Source organism: Rhinolophus ferrumequinum, chromosome 4, assembly GCF_004115265.2.
Source record: "Rhinolophus ferrumequinum isolate MPI-CBG mRhiFer1 chromosome 4, mRhiFer1_v1.p, whole genome shotgun sequence".
NCBI lineage: Eukaryota > Metazoa > Chordata > Mammalia > Chiroptera > Rhinolophidae > Rhinolophus > Rhinolophus ferrumequinum.
Genome location: NC_046287.1, coordinates 58797026 through 58817461, shown reverse-complemented (window position 1 = coordinate 58817461; position 20436 = coordinate 58797026). Strand labels below are relative to the sequence as shown.

General features: G+C 39.6%; 1 protein-coding gene across 1 annotated transcript; it reads left to right on the top strand.

The window, feature by feature from the left end:
* The first annotated feature begins 14376 nt into the window (after positions 1-14376).
* Positions 14377-15009, top strand: MBD3L1 (methyl-CpG binding domain protein 3 like 1). The gene has a single exon (XM_033104014.1). The coding sequence runs from the start codon at positions 14377-14379 to the stop codon at positions 15007-15009; it is 633 nt and encodes a 210-aa protein (XP_032959905.1).
* The last annotated feature ends 5427 nt before the right edge of the window (positions 15010-20436 follow it).

Here is a 20436-nt window from a genome sequence, read left to right as displayed (position 1 = left end):
TTTTTTTTTTTTAACTTTCATAAAGTCCACTTTGTCAACCCTCTCTTTTGTCACGTGTGCCTTTGGTGTCATATCCAAGAGAAATTAACAAACCCAATGTTGTGAAGTTTTTGTAGTAATGTTTTCTTCTAAGAGTTTTGTTTTAAGTCCTTGATGCATTTTGGGTAAATTTTTGTATGTGGTATTAGGTAAGCGTTCAACTTCATTCATTTGTCTGTAGATATCCAGTTTTCCTAGCACCATTTGTTGAAAAGACTGTGTTTCCCCCACTGAATGGTCTTGACACCCTTGTCAAAAATCATTTGACCATATACGTGAAGGTATATGAGTTCTCTATTCTGTTCCATTGGTCTTTAGGTCTGTCTTTATCACTTTATCACTGTTCTGATTACCGAAGCTTCGTAATAAATTTTGAAATCAGAAAGTGTGAGTCCTCCAATTTTGTTCTTTTTCAAGATAGATTTTGCTATTTGGGGTCTCTTGATATTACACATGAATTTTAGGATGGGTTTTCTTCTATTTCTGCAAAAAAGTCCTTGGGATTTTGATAGAGGTTGCACTGAATCTGTAGATTGCTTTGGGAAGTATTAATGTTTTGACAATATTAAGTCTTCTAGTCCATGAACATGGGATGTGTTTTATCTATTTATGTCTTTAATGTCTTCCAACAATGTTTAATAGCTTTCATTGTACAAGTCTTTAATCTCCTTGGTTAAGTGAATTCCTAAGTATTTTATTCTTTTTGATGCTATTATAAGTGAAACTTTTTGTAATTTCCTTTTCAGATTGTTTATGTACAAAGTTACTGTCAAGTGTCCTTTCATTTTACCTTGCAGGAGTCCCTTGAACATTTCTAGCAGGGCGTGTCTAGTGATCACGAACTCCCTCAACTTTTGTTTATCTGGAAATGTCTTCATTTCTCCCTTACTTGATGAACAGTTCTGCTGGATATAGAATTCTTGGTTGACAGTTTTCTTTTAGCACTTTGACTATATTGACCCAGTGCCTTCTGGCCTCCAAAGTTTCTGATAAGAAATCTGATGATAATCTTACTGAGGATCCCTTGTATGTTATAATGCCCTTCTCTTTTTCTGCTTTCAAGATTCTCTGTCTTTGGCTTTTGAAAGTTTGATCATAATGTGTCTTCAGTGTGGCTCTCTTTGAATTCATCTTTGGAGTTTGTTGAGCTTCTTGGACATTTATATGTCTTTCATCAAGTTAGGGAAGGTTTCAGCCATTATGTCTTCAAATATTCTCTCTGCCCTTTTCTGTCTCTCTTCTCCTCTAGGACTCCCACAATGAATATGTTGGTCCTCTTGATTGTGTTGAATCCCACAGGTCCCTGAGGCTCTCTTCACTTTTCTTCAACCTTTTTTCTTTCTGTTACTCAGCCTTGATAATTTTTATTGCTCTGTCTTCAAGTTCACTGAATATTGCCTTTGCCTGCTGAAATCTGTCTTTGAGTAGTGAATTTTTATATTTCAATTATTAAACTTCTCAGCTCCAGAATTTCTTTTTTTGATACAAAAATATTTTTCTTTAATAAAGATTTCACATGTCATACGTTTAATGGGAAACAAAATGTTATGTATACATTCCAGTAAACAAATTTTTACTATTTATGTTTCATATCACACAATTTTTCTTCAAACTGTATACATATTATTCTGATATTTTCAAAACTATATCTTGGTATAGACTTATTAATAGAACCTGGAGGAGAAGTTCTATAGGATTCAGATTCAAATTCAGTAGCAACTTCTTTTAGTTCTCTAGGTACATTTTTTCCAACTCCTGCTGCATCCTGGTCAAGTAAGTCTCCACGCTATTATTTGAAGTCTATGGGATTGAGGTAGGAATCACCAAGTTTTCTCTTGGAGCAACATTTCTATTAAGCACAGAATTTTTATTGAGGTTTCCAACATAAGGTGGCTCCAAGACTGGCCTCATAATAAGAGTGCTGAGTAAAGATTTGTTCTGTTGTTTCTTCACAAGAAGTTTGGTACTGATCTCTGCTAGTTTTTCATTAGTCTTGTTTAGTTTGTTTGCCAATGCCTTTCTAACTTTTAATTCCTCTAGGTAGAATTGCTTATATTTTTCCAATTCTATTTTATTAGAATCTTCTTGAGAAATTTTTATTTTGGAGAGTTCAGATTCCAGATCTTTAATTCTGAGTTCCATTTGACTTCTTATTGAAGCATTATTATTCTCTCTTAATTGCTCTAAGTTTTCTTGAGATTCTGCTGTGCCTAAAGCAAATAAAAGGATACATTTTAAAATAATTATAACCTGAATAATTTTTTTTATTTTTCAATTACAGTTGACATTCAGTATTATTTTATATGACTTTCAGATGTACAGCATAGTGGTTAGACATTTATATAATTTACAAAGTGATCCCCCCGATTAGTACCCACCTGGCACTATACATTTATTACAATATTATTGACTATATTCCCTATGCTATACTTTACATCCCTGTGATTATTTTGTAACTACCAGTTTGTACTTCTTAATCCGTTCACCTTTTTCATCTAGTCTCCCTCCCCCCTTCATCTGGCAGACATCAGTTTGTTCTCTGTATCTGAGTTTGTTTCTGTTTTGTATGTTTGTTTTGTTCATTAGATTCCACATGTAAGTGAAATCATATGGTATTTGTCTTTGTCTGACTTATTTCATTAGCATAATACCCTCTAGGTCTATCCATGTTGTCACAAATGGTAACATTTCATTTTTTTCTTTTTATGGCCTAGTAATATTCCATTGTATATATGTACCACGTCTTTACCCAGTCATCTGTTGATGGGCACTTAGGTTGCTTCCATATCTTGACTATTGTAAATAGTGCTGCAGTGAACAGAGGGGTGCATATATCTTTTGGAATTAGTGTTTTGGATTTCTTTAGATAAATACCCAGCAGTGGAATTGCTGGATCATGAGGTAGTTCTATTTTTTAATTTTTTGAGGAACCTCCAAACTTTTCCATAATGATTGCACCAATTTGTAATCCCACTAACAGTGAACAAAGGTTCCCTTTTCTCCACATCCTTGCCAACACTTGTTGTTTTTTGATTTATTGATGATAGCCATTCTGACAGGTGTGAGGTGATATCTCTTGTGGTTTTAATTTGCATTTCTCTGATGATTAGTGATGTTTAACATCTTTTCATATGTCTGTTGGCCATTTGTAGTTCCTCTTTGGAGAAATATCTGTCCAGGTCCTCTGCCGATTTTTTAAATTTGATTGTTTTTTTGTGTGTGTTGAGTTGTATGAGTTCTTTATAAATTTACTAAACCTTATCAGATGTTTCATTGGCAGATGTCTTCTCCCATTCAGTAGGTTGTCTTTTCATTTTTTTGATGATTTCCTTTCCTGTGCAAAAACTTTAGTTTGATGTAGTGCCATTTGTTTGTTTTTTCTTTTATTACCCTTACCCAAGGATATATATATACACACACACATATATGTATATGAAAAAATATCACTAAGGGCAAAGTCAGAGAGTTTGCTGCTTATTTTTTCTTCTAGGAGTTTTATGGTTTCAGGTCTTACATTTAAGTCTTTAATCCATTTTGAGTTTATTTTTGTATATGGTATAAGACAGAATTTCTTTTTGGTTTCTTTTTAGGTTTTCCATATATTGATATTTCCATTTTGTTCATACATCATTTTCTTGACTTTCCACATCTTTCTTTACTTCTTTGAGCATCTTTAATATAGTTGTTTTAAAGTCTTTGTCAGGCATATCTACCATTAGTTCTTTTTCAGAGACAGTTTCTGTTGATTTTTTTTCCTTTGAATGGGTCACAGTTTCCTGTTTGTATGCCTTGTGATTAAGTGTTGAACACTGAACATTTGAATTTAATAATACAATAACTCTGGAAATCAGATTCTCCCCCTTCTCTGGTGTTTGCTGTGTTTTGGGTTTTTTTTGTTGTTGTTGTTTATTGTTTTTGTTTTTTCTGATTGTTGTATACTATCTCAGTGCCAAGGTCAGCCTTAGGTGTGAACTTAATGTCTTCTCAGGTCTTATCTGAGCCTTTCTCTGGGCATGCACAGTCAATCTCTAATTTTCTCTATATTCAGTTGGTTTTGAATGTCCTAGTCTTTCAGTCTGGCTCCTGAAAGGGGAAAAATTGAAAAATAAAGGAGAGAAAAAGGACACCAGCCCTTTAAATCCCTTGGAAGTCACTTCAACTAGAGGCGAACCAGCTTGCAACAGTGGGGGGAGGCACAGCAATGACGGCTGCCCACCTCTGTGATTAGAAGCAGTCAGTAATCAGAGCATAGATCCCCAATACTTGGAGGACAGAGTTCTTTATGCCCAGCCTGGCTCCCACAAGCTGTGTACAAGCTGCTTCAGGAACACTTGCCATATGGTTAGGGGTAGAGGATGGATAGCTGCTATTCGGCTAAGAGCTGAAATTGACCAAAATTAAATGCAATTTGCCATCCACATCTTCCCCCTGGAAGTTGCAAGCTTTCAACAGACTCTAGAGTTCCAAAATAGTTATATCAGACAGATTCTGCCAGTGTGATTGTTGTCTAGGTATAGATACAGATTCCTGGTGCTTCCTACTCTACCATTTTCCCAGAATCCTCAAGAATTTTTTTTTTTTAATTTAATCAACTGAAAGTACTCTCATCTTGTCAAAAAAACTTCATTTTTTTTGAAAGCAAAATAGTATTCTTATTTAACAGCTTTGATTTCAAATGACTTAGCTGTTTCTAAAAAATTGAATATCCCTTCCTTGGCTAGAAAACAACTACTGAGGGTATTCAAAGGAACATACTATAGATCCTGAAGTCAATGATAATAATGTCTAATGTTTACCGAGTATTTGCTATGAACTCGGTAAAAAATATAGACGGTTCTATACTTTAAGTAGGTAAGCTTATCGATCTTCACAACAACCCTATGCAAGGAAAAACTAAAGAAAGACTTAGAATGAGTGAAAAAGATTACTGTAATCACTTCAATGGGATGCTTTATCCATGTAGAGTATGTGCCCTGTCCTTGAAAAGGATATTTTACAACTCTAGCGGTAGAAGTTAATTTACAGAAAACTGATAATAGTGAGACTATTTCCCGGCTGTCACTCTAAATGATTCCTATCCATGGGGGCAATGCAAATGAATTTTGTCCTGTAGAGAATAAAGCCAGATCTTCATTTGAACTGCTTTTAACACTTTCCTGGTTCTGTCATTGAATAGTAAGTTAAATAAAATCTTTGGCACGTGTTAATTTTATGTCTGCATGAGAGTCAACAGTTCCTACCATATAGGTGTTTACGAATAAACTTTTGATACATTTATAAGGTAGTTAATATTGATATCCTCATTTTATAGATAAGAAAACAGACTAATCTATTCACGGCCATATAGCTACTAGATAGAGGAGATGGGATTCAAACCCCAATGAGTCTAGAGCTCCAGAATCGTCCTCTGGATTACCTTGTAGTACTCTGCAAGTAAGTACCACAAAAGGAAAAAAGATCCAGAAATGTTTTGATCAGCTTCACTGGAGTAAGTTCCGGTCTTCCAAAAAGACTTAGAGGAAGTAACCACTACCATTCACATTACTTTAGAGGAGGTCACATTTTTCTTAACATAGGAGTATTTTCTACTTTAAACAGATCATGCTCTGCATACCACAATGCTTACAAATAATACCTGACTGGTTAAGGCAAGGAAAACCCTTCAAAATACAGCACACAATTACCTAAGCATTCCTTCTTGCCCAGTGCTGTTAGGTTCTATGAATAAGAACACAAGTAAAACTACTGCCTCAAAGGAATTTACAGTGAATCCTAACAAGACTCCCTAAGTATAAATCTAAAAATATGAGATCGTTTGGCTCACTAAAAAATTGTCTTTTAACAGCTAGACGAAGAAGGCCAAAAGGAAATTTTTTTCTTGGATTCAAAGCTTTGTATGAGAGAATGTTTTAAGCCTCTTAAGTGGGGTGCTCCTTGGGTCCCAAAGTTGTTCCACCTCAAATGTAAATTTTTTAAAACTTCTAATTGATGCTTCTGTTATTGCTAAACCTACAGTTTTTTTCAAGTATAATCCTGACCATTTCATTGTCTCTCTTCAAAAGCTTCAGTGGCCAACCCTTTGCCTGTAGAAAATTAAGGGGGTAAAGGAGATTAATATTCATTAAGCATCTCTGTCCTGGACAATGAATAGGCAAATTGCTCTCCATGAATTATCTTGTTTAATCCTCATAACAACCCTATAGATAAGAAAACAGGGAAGCACTAGTCTCACCATTTACCCCAGCTTCTTGGTCACATTGTCCTTTCTCTTTCCCTAAATGGCTTCTAATCTCCTTTTTATACTTACAGTTTTACTATTTTACTATTTTACTTACAGTTTTACTATTTTATCTTGATTAATACCCCATCAAAATTCATTGGAGAATTAAGTAAACTACATAATTTCATATTTGTAACACTAGAGCAAACAAGGTCATATGGGTGTGCCTGCAATCTAATTTCCAAAGTAGATCATGAAAACAACAGTGAAAAATGGCATATGCCACATCTAACTTCATTTGTTAACAAATGCAACGTGTTTGCTCCCCACTCGGCTGTGTTTGCAGGCCTGGCTCCCCTCAACCTCCAGACAGTCAGTTGACTTTCAGTCTAAGTCAAACTGTAGTCTGCCTCCTTCATTTTTATAATAGATCATCAACTCTGCCATCTCGTGGTATCTCAAGCTTTCTGATCTCCAGTCAACATCACATGTCTACACTTCAGTGAACTCAGTCATGAATAGGCTTCTAACTATAGCAAATAAATGAAATGAGAAAAACTGAGGGTATATCATCAGTCCATTTCTCTTGTCTCCCCAAGTTTTATTTCTGTATCAAACTTGATCCCAGAAAGCAGTATCCCTGGACAAATGTATTAGTTCCTTGCTTTTAGCAAAAACAGCCATGTAAATAACATCTCCATGTCTTCCAAAAATTACAATTGAAGACATTATCAATTGCATTACCTATTGTTTTCTTTATAAAGATCCATGTAATAAACTTTTCTCAGAATTTAGTGCAAGTTCGTCTCTTCAAACTTCTGTGAGTCATCTTCTCAGATGGATGAGTCCCTATTTGTTCCCCTGTTTAGCTCCTAAAAGGGAGCTCAGAGCCAATTACGAGGCTCACTGCCTTACCCCAGCCTCCTATAATATTGCCCTGGGGCTTTCCTTAAATAGTCTCTGACCTCCTTTATCCTAGTTTTACAATTTCATTTTGTCTTAATTTGAAAAACTACCCCACATTTTGGTAAGAATTAAGTAAAGGATAAATAAGTATATAGTAGAAACTTGGACACATATTAGTAACCTGGAGTTCCCAGTTTTTAAAACATGTATGGGAAAGAGCCATTTCACAGAATACAAATTCCTAACTGAGGCACATAAACAAAAGTGGTAATGAAGGCAAGGGTTGTGCCCTATCTACCATTTTGAAAAGAATGAATATGTCAAGTAAACAATACAATAAAAATAGTAGTGGGAACACAACTTGGATTACTACCTGAATCTGTCTCGTGGTCTGCAGTTCCTTTTGCTCAAAGAAATGCTTTTTATTCTTTATATGTATATTTTTAAAAAATAGCATGCCAAGCATAGCTCCATTCAACTTGTAAACGAACATAGAGGGTCAGGCACTGTGGTATGTGCTGGGCATTCAGAAGAAGAAAGCCTCTGACTTGAAGCAGTGTATTGTCTAGTGAAGGAGACCAACAAGAACTCAAATCACAGAATAATATGCTTTTATAATATAAAAGTAGGAATGGGCGTGGGGTGTTCCGAAAGAACCTTAGGAAGGACTCCAAAGACAAAGAACTCACAAAAGCTTCCCAAAGGGGGTGGTCCCTGAGCTGACACTTAAAACACTAGAGGAGTTAACCAGGCCAAGGAGGCAAAAGGGGATGGCTATTTGGGGCAGAAATACCATGTGCGAAGAAGGCACAGAAGGTATAGGACGCATACAGCATTCTGGGCACTCCAAGGAGTTGGGCAAGGCAGGAGCATAGGATGAGTCTTGGGGTGTGGGAAGAGAGCCACTTCCCATCTTGAGGAAGGATTTTGTAAGTCTTATAGCAGACTTACAAGACTTACGTCTTATAGGAGACTGGTTTACTAAAGAATTCGGATTTTGCACTAAAACATTTGGAAGCCTCTGAATGAGCTAAGATCTAATACGGTCAGATTTACATTTTAGAAATCTGATTTACATCTAGAAAAATCCCTTTGGTGACTGAAGAATGGAGGCCAGACTAGAGGGTTAGAAACCAATGGCTATGCTGGCAATCCAGGTGAGAAGAAATAAGGACCTTATGAACATAAAAGTGGAGATAACGTGGACCAGACAGGCACCGCCGCTTCCTGTAATGGGGGGGCTAGGCAATTTAGGTCAACTCTTCCACTGGAGACAATTAAAAAATGCGATGAAATGTAAAAAGCATTTTTCTAAAGACTTCAAAGAGCTGATGAACTAGTGAGGAATTGTTGCTCCAAGATCTAGGAGAAGAGGGAGTTCAGGAGAAGTGAGTCCAGCATTTGCCCGGGCAAAGTGGTAGCCAAGATGGAGCAGCACTTCCAACAGCCAAATGCAGCAATCCTAAATCTGGGTTTCACAGACTGTTCAATTCAGGGGTGTCTGTGAACTTGGTTGAGAAAAAAATTATATCTTCCTTTTTCACTAACCTCTAAATGAAGCTTAGACTTTCCTTCTATCAAGAATCTAGGCCACAAGCCCTAGTAATATTAGCAGTACTACTTGTGACTTTCTGTCACCAACAGAAATCAGATATTTTCATACCACGTTTACAGTTATCGCAGATATCTCAAAATGTCATTTACATTCATCACTTTCTAAATTACAGTTGCTATTGGTCCTACTGCTAGAACTTGCTATTTAATACATTAATAAAGAAGCACATGAATTACTATATCACAAAATTTTTTTAATGTTTTGATAATTGTATTTCAATACAAGTTTCCTTTGTAATCCTATATATTTTATGTTTTTAAAAGCAGTATTCTGAAAGGGAGTCCATAGTTTCATCAGACTGCCAGAGGGATCTGTGTGGAACACAAGGTTAAGCACCTCTGGCCTAGTGGGACCAGTGGGACAGAATTGGAGTTCAGTGCCTTTGAAGGGTGAGAGTTCTAGAAAACAACCCCGCATTCACGATTGGGGCTCTAGGAGTAAAAGTGAACTAGAAGTCAGCCAAGCCCTCGCACACAGATTTCAGGCTTTGAATCACGTTGATGGATGATCCTGAAAATCTCAAACTTATACATAAAATCGGATTAAAGCAATCCAGACTACTGACACCTAGCAGAACTAAAACCATCTCTGAGGAAAGATAACATCCTACGCCTGGGTGTTGTGGTTAACTCAGTAAAGGAAGCACTTTACAGCTTCTCTTTGGCATATTCAAATTGCCAGGATCACTACTCTTGCTCTTTGGGGCCATTATTAAGTAAACTAAGGGTCACTTGAACATAAGCGCTACGATACTATGACAGTCAGTGGGTCTGAGAACCAAGACAACCACAGGCAGGGAACATATACAGCGTGGATATGCTGGACTAAGGGATGATTCACGTCCTGGGGTGGAGGGGGCAGAGTGGCAGGAGATTTCAAAACATGATTGAGAATGGCATGAGATTTAAAACTTATGAATTATTTCTGGAATTTTCTATTTAATATTTTCCGATCATGATTGACCATGGGTAACTTAAACAGTGGAAAGTGAAACGGTGGATAAAGGGGGGAACTACTCTATATGAGATAATACCTACAACACCTGTGGGCTGGTGTCATATGTCTGATGCACAAACTCAAAGATGGATGAATTACAAAAAGGAGTTGGTGGGACGTAGCATCGAATACCACTCAAACCAGGCCTGGGTTCCAGCATGTGATCTTGGGAAAGTCACTGCTCCTCTTGGCCTCATTTTTAGGTCTTCACCTTAAGGGGTTGAAATGAAAGGAAATTCAGATATTTTATGCACTGGCATAAAACCTTCCGGTGGTCTCCTGTTATACTCAGAATCAGACCCCAGTGCCTCATGTCGGCCTGTGTGGTGAGCAGCCTTCACGGTGGTCCCAGCCTCCTGTGTACACATCTTGTGTAACCACTAAGTGGTTAGTAACTGGCTTCTGAACAACAGCATACAGCCACGTGACGGGATGTCACATCCAAGTTTTCATTAACAAAAACCTGTCACTTTTATCTTACTCACTTTCTGGTGTTCTCTTTCTTACTCTCCAACTGTTTTCTCTCCCTCCTCTCTCATATTGCTGGAACTGGGAGAGTGAATGCTGATATTTTGGACTGCTCTATGTAGAGGCCCCAGAAGAGAACAATGTGGGAGGGAGTGCCCAGCCAACAGACAGAAAGGAACTCAGACTCTCAGTCCAAACTGAAGTGAAGTCTTTAGAGAGTAAATATCATGGTTAAGAGCATAGAATATGGAGCTTATAGCTGATGTTCAAATTCCATCTCAACCACTTACTAGATGCTTTACCTTGGGCAAGTTATTTCTCTTGATGGTGTCTCAATTTCTCTGTCAGTTGGCAATAATATTATAATAAGCGTACCTTCTTTATAAGGTTATGCAGAGTATTAAAGAAGTTAATGTTTGGGGCTGGCCTGGTGTCTGAGGCAGTTGGAGCTCCATGCTCCTAATGCCGAAGGCTGCCGGTTCGATTCCCACATGGGCCAGTGGGCTCTCAACCACAAGGTTGCCAGTTTGATTCCTCGAGTCCCGCAAGGGATGGTGGGCTGTGCCCCCTGCAACTAACATGGCGACTGGACCTGGAGCTGAGCTGCGCCCTGCACAACTAGGACTGAAAGGACAACAACTTGAAGCTGAACGGCACCCTCCACAACTAAGACTGAAAGGACAACAACTTGACTTGAAAAAGTCCTGGGAGTACACACTGTTCCCCAATAAAGTCCTGTTCCCCTTCCCCAATAAAATCTTTAAAAAAAAAAGAAAAAAAGAAGCAGCAGCAGCTAATGTTTGAAAAATTCTTGGAACAACTGGTATACCACAGATGCTGTATCTATATATTACAATCAAATTTAAAAATTCTTCTGACATTATAGGCTCCAAAGTGTGGGTACTTAGCACGTAAATGTATGTAGAAAACACTCCATAACATAGAGTGAGTCAGTGAAGGAACTACATTGGTGAATGCATTACCAGTGTCACATATGTCATGCTACAGGCATTCCCAAGCACACTCACCTGCAAACATACTGCTCTGTCCTGCATCCTGTTCTTTGATGCTATCTAGGAATCACTGGGGCTTCGTGGACCCTAGTAGCTGTGCGCACTAAAGGTTCTCTGTCAGTAAACCACAGTCCTGTGCTAATTCCTGCAGCTCACAGGGTCTGCACCCTGATCTTCCCTTCACCCACGGAGAAGTGTCACACAGAGCATGAGCCGTGGAGAAAATGTTTCCCTGGCCCGTGGCAAGTAGAAGAGTGCCTTCACAAAGTGGGATTTGGGAAAATCCTCCAGGTGTCATCAGAAGGGGTGGAGCCAGGGGATTTGTCAGCAGTGACTGGTCTGGTTGCTGGACCTTGGTGGTTAAATAGTAGGAGGGGCCGGCATGTTTCAGAGGTCCTAGCATAAAATAGTCAATACGATGGTCTCTAATCAGGATCAGCCTGATAAGGTCCAAATTAATCCAATATCACCTGCCCCCTGACTGATTCACTAATCTAGTAGTGATTTAGACATAATGATGTTTGTGTTCTATCACCTCCTTTTCATGTATTGGCTAAAGTGATTATTCCTTGCATATCTTGTACATTTTTAGAAAAGATGTATATACATGTATATACATAGAAAAGATAAATTGATTTTTAAAACAACCCTCCCTGAGAAAGTTTTCCAAATGTGTTGAATGTTTAACAGAATCTAAAGAGAGGGGAGTTCACAAATAATCTTGACCCTTAGTCTCCGGTTTTGGCTTTTCCTAATTGGTAAATTATATAGACTTCTGACTTCTCTCTTGAGATCAGTCCAGTTAGGACGATGTAGGAGTGCAGCTTCATGGCATTTGAGAAGTAGTAGTGGGACTGTGGGATACTGTTGGGTTGGTTTTGTTAGAGAGAGAGAGAGAATATGAGAGTGTTTGCTTCATCTAGCTGTGGAGGTCAAGGGAGACTGGAGACTCCTTTTCTTGGGAAAAATTTTCCCCGACCACTTTCTGTGGGCTTTATTTTCACTCCTGGCCTGACCAGCACTGTCCAATAGAAGCATTAAGCACTCTTTATTATGGAATTTAATTTTTTTAGTAGCCACATCAAATAAAGGGGATGAAAGTAATTTTAATTGTATATTTTAACTCATTCGAACCAAGATCTTATTTCTGAATACAGTCAATGTAAAAATTAATGAGTTATTTTACATTCTTTTCTCTTTGTACTGAGTTCCAGAAATCCAGTTTGGACTTTCCACTTACAGCTCACTCTCGCTTTGTAAGTTGAATTTTATCATATATACCTGCTCTGTATTTAGATTCTATAATATTCACAGCTGTAAAATAGTATTCACATAAATAAGTTGTCCCAATATATTTAAGTTTTCCTCTTAAAGCTCATGTCAGATGAACAATGGAAAGTTCCTGTTGGGCCTAGTAACAAAGGAGTCATTGTGACCTTACCCTAGAATGGTGAAGGCAGATGGCAGTGTGGGATGGTCTGAGGAGGTGGTTGAAGGTGAGGCCACAGGGACACATGATACAGATGACCATTCCCAATGGTTCACAACCAAGGGGAGGGAGTAGAACACAGTAGTTGAGGAGGGGTCCAGGTGAGAGATTTCTGTGTAGTTAGGAAAGACTTTTAGATATGTAAATGCTGAAGGAAGGATTCAGTTCATAAAGAGGTTGAAAGTAAAGGGGTGATACTGGAATATTGGGGAGATGAACTTAATAAGAATGAAGAAGGGATGAGATCCGGATCACCAGTGGAGGATAAAAGAAATGTCTTTAAATATGATTAGAAGGAGTTGAGAAACAATGGGAGTTTATCAGAAATATTTGCAGATTTGGCATCTACAGCAGTAAAATTTCAGTCTAGAAGTATTTCACAATTTCTCTGTCAAATATCAGACAAATTAAAGGATACTGAATATATATGAAAGGAAAAGGAAAGTGGACAAAATTTGAAACAGGCTTTGGGAAAAATCAAGAAGTAAATATGCCAACACATAAAAAGAAAGGACAATTTCCAGGCATTATGGATGCTTCCCAGGGGGTACAAATAATTTCGTATTTACAGGGGTACTCAAATATCATGCAGTTATGATAAGACCAGCAGTAGCTATGGCAGGGCGGATAATCAGGATCTTTGGGTTTGAAGTTTTACAAGGCAGACATGATGAGTGGTAAGGAATTTTGGATGATTCCAGGGGGATTATTGAGATCATAGTCCATGGAATCCAGGATTTTACAAATGTGTTACATGCCATTGAGTCGGCTCCTGACGACCCTATGAATGAGTGATGTCCACCAGTGATGTCCTGTCCTCAACAGCCCTGCTCAGCTCTTGGAGACTCATGCCTATGGCTTCTTTCATGAAGTCAATCCATCTCAAATTTGGTCTTCCTTTTTTCCTGCTGCCTTCTATTTTTGCCAGCAGTATTGTCTTTTCCCAAGAACCCTGTCTTATCATTGTTAAGATTAAGAGAGGAGAAATTAAGATAAGAATACAGTGATCTGGCATAACTTGCAATCTTGAGGAACAGGTATCTATTACATGAGTGTTTGAAAAAAAACATTGGAAATCAGAAATTTGTAGTGGGTGAATATGTTTTCTGAATTATTTATTTTGAATATGACCTTTTGGGTTGATGTCAACTTCCGGGAAATGGGAGTGAGTTACTAAGATTGGGTTGGTTGGTAATGTCGCTTTTGATTTAAGCTCTAAAGAAGCTATAAAAACCAGGTGGTCAATGGGTTAACCACGTAACGCAGAAAAATGGTAGGATTTGGGATTTAGAAAAAGACTAGGGACTGTGTATCATGAGAGAGTACCAGGACTTGTGCAGTTGAGTGACAAGAACAAAATAAAATAAAATCATACTCATAAAGTAGAGGGTCTTACAAAATGTTGGAGGAGAAATGATCTAAAGACGGTTCTGAGTTTTGACCTCAAGCTTTCTGTTCCTGACCTAAATCGGCTTGATGATGTCCCAGGATGCAGGTCATATCCATCAGAGGGACAGAGGTAGGGTGGAAGTACAAGACAGCCAAGGTAATTATCCTAAGAAGGCAGGCTTCGTTTATCACTTGGATCCAATTTCACGATTTATTGTTACAGAGTAAAAGGAAAAGAATAATGGTCAAGACCTCACAGAGGAAGCATCGTGATTGGGTAAACCAATGTAAACCGAAGCCTGATTTAAGCATATCCATCCCTTTGAGAATGTCCAGTTACATATTCAAGAGTCCAGTGACTAGAATCACATCCCACCCTGGCAATGAGGTCAGATGCCATCAATGGGAGGAAACCTTGGACAAGCCCCAGCAGGTATGCTGGCAGAAGAGACTGCAAGGACTCCAGGCCTGCAGCAGCACAGGACAACTGTTAAGTCCTTTCGATCTTGCCAAAGCCTTGCCCAAACTTGTGCCTCATTGCACAAGTGAATCCCTGTCAGGTGTTCTCGCAGGTGGTCCGCACTGCAGCTCCATGCCCACCCCTGCCTGGTCCTCACATATGGCAGAGATGATTCCAGGAGCTGGCCTGGGTATCCCACAGCTCCTCTGCAAACAGTTTCTGGTGACTGAGAAAGATATCAGGAAGCAGGAAAGGAAAATGAAGATGGCAAGAGAGAGACTGGCAATAGTATTGATTGCAGACAGACTGGCAAGTGAGGCAGAGAAAGTGAGGGACCAAGAAGAACATTCTGGAAAACACGATGGCAAAAAAGAGAAGATGGTGCAGAGGAAATGGAGCACAGCACTTTATTAATGTCTCTGCAGTGTCCATAATGTTTTCTTGCTTTGAGCTCGTGAAACTTTAACATATATCAATACTTTTCTTTATTAAACTTTCTTGTGTGATATAGAATATGTAGACAGTGATCTTTTTTGAGGTGACAATTTTGGTTTTAGGTGAAGAGAGAAAAGAGATCTTTCCTTTTCATGTTGTACTCTCATTTTCCTTTACTATGTATGTTACTTATTTGTATTATAAATTCAACAGAGTAATCAAAGTCATGGGATTATTTAGTGTTTGGCCCTCACAGTCGCAGAGTAACACCTACCTAATCAGAATGAATTATTCCTTTTGTGTAATATTCTAGCAGATTCCAAAATAATATTTTATTAAAGAGCTTTTACGTTTATATTCTCAAATAAGATATATATTTCTAGGTCTTTATTTTTCTGTTCTTTGTTGCATGTTAATTCCAAGTGGCATATAATGAAATACCAGCTTTCTTTCATTTTTTAAAAAATCTATATGTGTTTAAATTTGATTCATGAAGATTGACATGCCTTTTGGGGGATCATAATATCAAGAGAGACCATTTTCAGCATCACTGATCTAACAATAAGCTATGGCTTATTGGGATTTATTTGTCTATTTGCCTGATCAAGCATGTTGTATTATCAAATCCTATATATCATAAAAGTAAGTCAGACTTACTTTTGTCTGACATCAATTTCTGAGAGCGATGCACTAAACAATAATAGAGTATCTATAATAATTATAACGTGCCTAAAAATAAGTTATTTTTAATTGAATCTTCTCTATTCTCCCATGGGGTAATCATCTGGAATTTTAGTTAGAATTTGTTTTAATGTCTTATTTTAAAACTAATACTAATCTAGATATGCTAATTTTCTTCTTTTCCTCATTATTTTTGTTACATTTTCCTAGTTTCTCATTTCTTCTTCCTGATGTACATTCTTTACTGGTTCTTTCACTGAAGGCTTGTGGGAGGTGAACTTTACGTCTGTCCGTATGTCTAAAAATGTCTTGATCTCTTTCTTTGACAGATAATTTAGCTAGGTATTTAATTTAGATTCTTAGTAATTACTTTCCTTCCTTGTTATTTAATATTTCTGAGCTTCTAAATCTGTAGCTATAAAATGGGAATAAAGCCCTCAAGGACAGTGAGTATAACTGAGATTACACATGTGGAGCTTGCCAGTCATGTTGCTTAGCAGATATTAAGTACTCAGAATGATAGCTATTGTTATCATTATTATAGCCTTTAAAGAGTACGTTCTTGGAGAATGACTGCTTAAGACCGAGAAAGGGCAGCTCACACCAAAAATGTTTGAATGGGTAGCATTACTGTAATTTTAACTCTTAGCCTTCAGGTATCTTCAGTTATAGTCATCTGCAAAATGTGTAGAAATCATGCAGTCTATTTCCACAAGCCCAAAGCAGGACAGTACACCTGCCTCATGCCTGGGATGCTTTGGGCTGCTTGTCGGGGAGCCTCTGCTAAAACTGTCTCGTAGGATTCAGTGTAGAGAAACATGAAAACAAGACTGAACTGTTTTTCCTTCCTGTGTTTCTCCCTGAGGTTTATTCATGTCTACATCCAAAGCAGACACTGTCTTTATAGCCTTGGTATTACTCGGGGACTCAGGCTTCCTGCTGCTACTCTGCAATGGAGGTTCCACTGTGTGTGGGATTTAGGAGATTCTTGAGCACATTTCTTAGTATCACCATGCCCTGTGATTAATGTCAATGGAAAACTATAAGAAACCAATCTAGGCAGAATGACTAATGGCCCAGACCCTTCAGGGTCCCCCAACTAGGCAAGCAACCACAGACTGCAGAAATACTTGATGAGGACAAAGGGAATATGAAATGGGAAATGGAAAAAGGTAGTTGTAAATACCAGCTATGAAAAGGTCAACTGCTCTAAAAAACCATACATTTGATGGTTATGAGTGTTTCTTCTTTATCCTGTGGTGAATAAGTTTGAGTGCAATATTTTATATATCTATATATAACATTTACATCAAAGTAAAAAGACTGCTGAGCTAGACTCCTACTGCAAATGTGGGTCCCTTCTTGTTAACTATCAGTGCATTTTTGGCCATTGGAAGCCTAAAGATACAATGAATTGTCCCTCCCTACCATATGGTAGGCACAAGACATTAAATATTCCTAAAAGTAGGATTGGTTCTCAAGAGCCTCATAGTCTTGCAGGAGAAATCCATTGGACAACTGTGCCTTCCTTCTGGCCTGGACTCGCCCGGGAACTGTCATTTCTCTTTCTCTTTGGAGGGAAAGTATAACCTTATCATTCTTTACTTTAGATCAGGGGTGTCAAAACTGCGGCCCATGGGCCAACTGCGGTCCGCAATCCATTGTTAATTGGCCCGCAGCAAATTCCAAAAATATATTTAGTTTACTTAAACCAGGTGAGGCAATACGTACTTCACCTCGAGTGAGTGGCCCGGCTGTTTGTGTATTTTACCGCATATGGCCCTTGGTGAAAAACGTTGAAAAAGTTTTGACACCCCTGCTTTAGATAATCACTCTCCTGCATGGCTGTGCCATATCAGGAAGGGCCTGGGCTGCCAGGAACCAGGATTTATCCTCAGCTTCTGGCTGTCCTGAAAAGGCCTCCCTGGCAGAGTCCACCTGCTGAGTGTCTGGGTAACATTTGCAGCTGTCAGAAAGGAGGTAGGCAACTAAGAAGTGCCAAGAAATTCATCTGGCCCTTGCTCTTACAGGATGTTTCCAGGGATGAGGTTGAAAATGCAGGTGGGAACCCTTTAGCTCCTGATCCTGGGGTGGGTACTGGGGGTGAGCTCAGAGCAGGCTGTGTTTTTCACCCAGATCCAAAGCCTTATTTCAGTTGGTAAGAGCTGTGTCCATGCATGCTCAGAGATGACACGTTAGATGGCATTCCCCTTATGGACCTCCGTACATCCTCCCCTCTCATCCCATGTCTTTCAAAACTCCCAACAGGAAAAGTTCAAACCGCCCCCCACCGTATCACCATGACATACCCACAATACAAGACTGGGAAAGAACACAGCCATCCCTGGGGCTACAAGCTCTATGGTGTCGACAGAAAACATCCAGCCTAAGAGAAAGCTTACAAGGGCTTATTTGAGCCAAACTGATGACTTGCTGGGAAGCAAAATCTCAACGGATTGAGAAAATGCTCCGCAAAATGGCAGTTTGAAGCTTATTTTATGCATAGAATCAAAGGAGGAAGGTTACATGAAATCCATTGGTGATAGATTAAGGGGATGGGAGAAAGCAAAATGGGGAAATCTCTGGGATTGGATAAAAGTACATTGGAGAGACAGGTACTTCTTTCACATAGATGGGTACAGGATAGTTAATAGTCCACATAGACATGTTAAGGGACAAGAACAATAATGAGGGATTCTGTACTTTCCTGCTCTGGTCTGGAAAAAGGGATTACTGACATTACAAGGATGTCATCTTAGGTGCAAAACGACAATAGGCCCAATTAAAGGGCACAGATTAATTTTATGAAGGAAGCTAAAGATGTGACTTCTCACCGTGGCCCACTTAGTTATGAAATTTTTTATGTTCATGCCATGTTATGTGGTTATTTTCAGTTTCCTGAGCTTGTCAGGTTTAATATGTGGCCCCTTTTCCATCCACACTGGGCGCTCGTTCAGCTGCCCCTTCAGGACTCGTTGGTAACAACACAACTGAGTGTGTAAATTGGTGATTGTCCAAGGCCATGGACCTCAGAACCATGGACCTAAGGGCCCAGAAGTCCCCCTGGGCAGCAAGGGAGAGTTTGGGGTCATTCACTGGCCAGGATTATGGTCTCATGCTGGCAAACCAGAGCTCACCGGTGATCCATCAGGCCCAGCCAGGGAGGAGAGGCCATACCAGACGGAGAGGCTGGGGGCCTTCTAGGGAATTTCTGCCTTAAAGAGGAAGTATAAGGAAGTGCAGGAATGGTAGGAATCCTAGGTCAGAGGAAGCAGTAATGTTTATGGAACAAGTCCCCACTGTAGCCTTAAAAGCTGTATTACAAAGCTTTCCCCTGCTAAGAAACAAGCAGGAAAAGGAATTTGGAAGTCATGGACAAGGCTCCCAAAAGGATTCAAATCTAGGTAAAGGATAATCAGAGCCCCTAGAGGGAGCCTGAGACTGTGGCCTTAGTCCATTTGCAAATGATCTTCCTCTGGCCCCCTCTTCACGTTCACATTGTGATCTTTTTACATCATTTTCCGTTCTTGTGCTGATGCACTTCCGGAGGTTGAACTAGAAACCACAAGTTCCTAATATTTGGTCAAAGGAAACCTCAACAGGAGAGGAAATTGTTCCCGCTGCCTCTAGAGCTGTAGAAAGGCAGCCACTCTCCTGGGGCAGGAAGTGGTCTTGGCCATTGTTATTTTTAAAGCACCTACATTTCAGGAGGTTTGTCAAAGCCTGTGAAAGCACCTTCAATCTCTAAGTCCCAGGAGTTCTGAGGGGCTGTCTCTCCTCCTTGTTCAGGTTAAGGATGCTGAAATGAACCTGTCCTCTGAGTAACTGGGACTTCGGGGTGTCCTTCAGGAGCCAGGGAGAGGGCCTGGCCCTTCTCCCACATACAATAAGCTGATGACCTTGCAAGATTTCTTAATTCAAGGAGGAATGTGAGATTCTGAATCTCACTTCAATGGCATAGGAAGTGAAAGAAGCATTCCACAACCCCCAATTTGTAAAGGAAATAGGATTTTAACATAATACTGAAATCTAACATTTACTATCCACAAGTAAACATTGCCTCTCCCCAGTGGTAATAGGTACTAGGGAAATGGGACAGGGTCCACCCCTCCCTCTTGGGCTTCAGGGAACACCAGGAGAATCGTAATTTCTCCTTCCCATTAGAGTTGGGAGGAAATGACCCAGCGCACCCCGAGTGTCCCAGCTGTGTCCTGATGCTGAGGAAAGGGCTGCACTTGAGCTGGTCTCATGAGTGTGATCTGCCACTGGTTCTATGCTGGGGACCTGGCGGCTGAACAGAAGAGTCAGGTTATCTTGGGGGGCCTCCCTCAGAATCACAGCCTCTCTCCCCACCCCGACTGTATTTTGTGCTCCAGGCCCTATGCTGGGTGCTCAGTCAACCAACTGCACCCCATTTGTCCCTGACATGGGAGCAGTCATTTAGCATCACTCGTTTCACAGAGGAGGAAACTGAGTCCCAGAAAGGTCAGATGAATCACCAGTCACAGAACTGGTAGGTAGGGGAACTGGGATTCCGAACTCCAGCTGTCTGAGTCCCCGGGTTCTGAGACCCCGAGGAGGGACATGGAGCTGAGGCCAGAGACTTTGCAATCCAACCCTCTCTGATATCAGATGGAAAGGCTGGGCCTTAGGCAGGAAGGACTGCTTACCCACAGATGTCATTCCTGACCTGGAAGGCAGGGCCTAACGGAGGTCTGAGTGCAG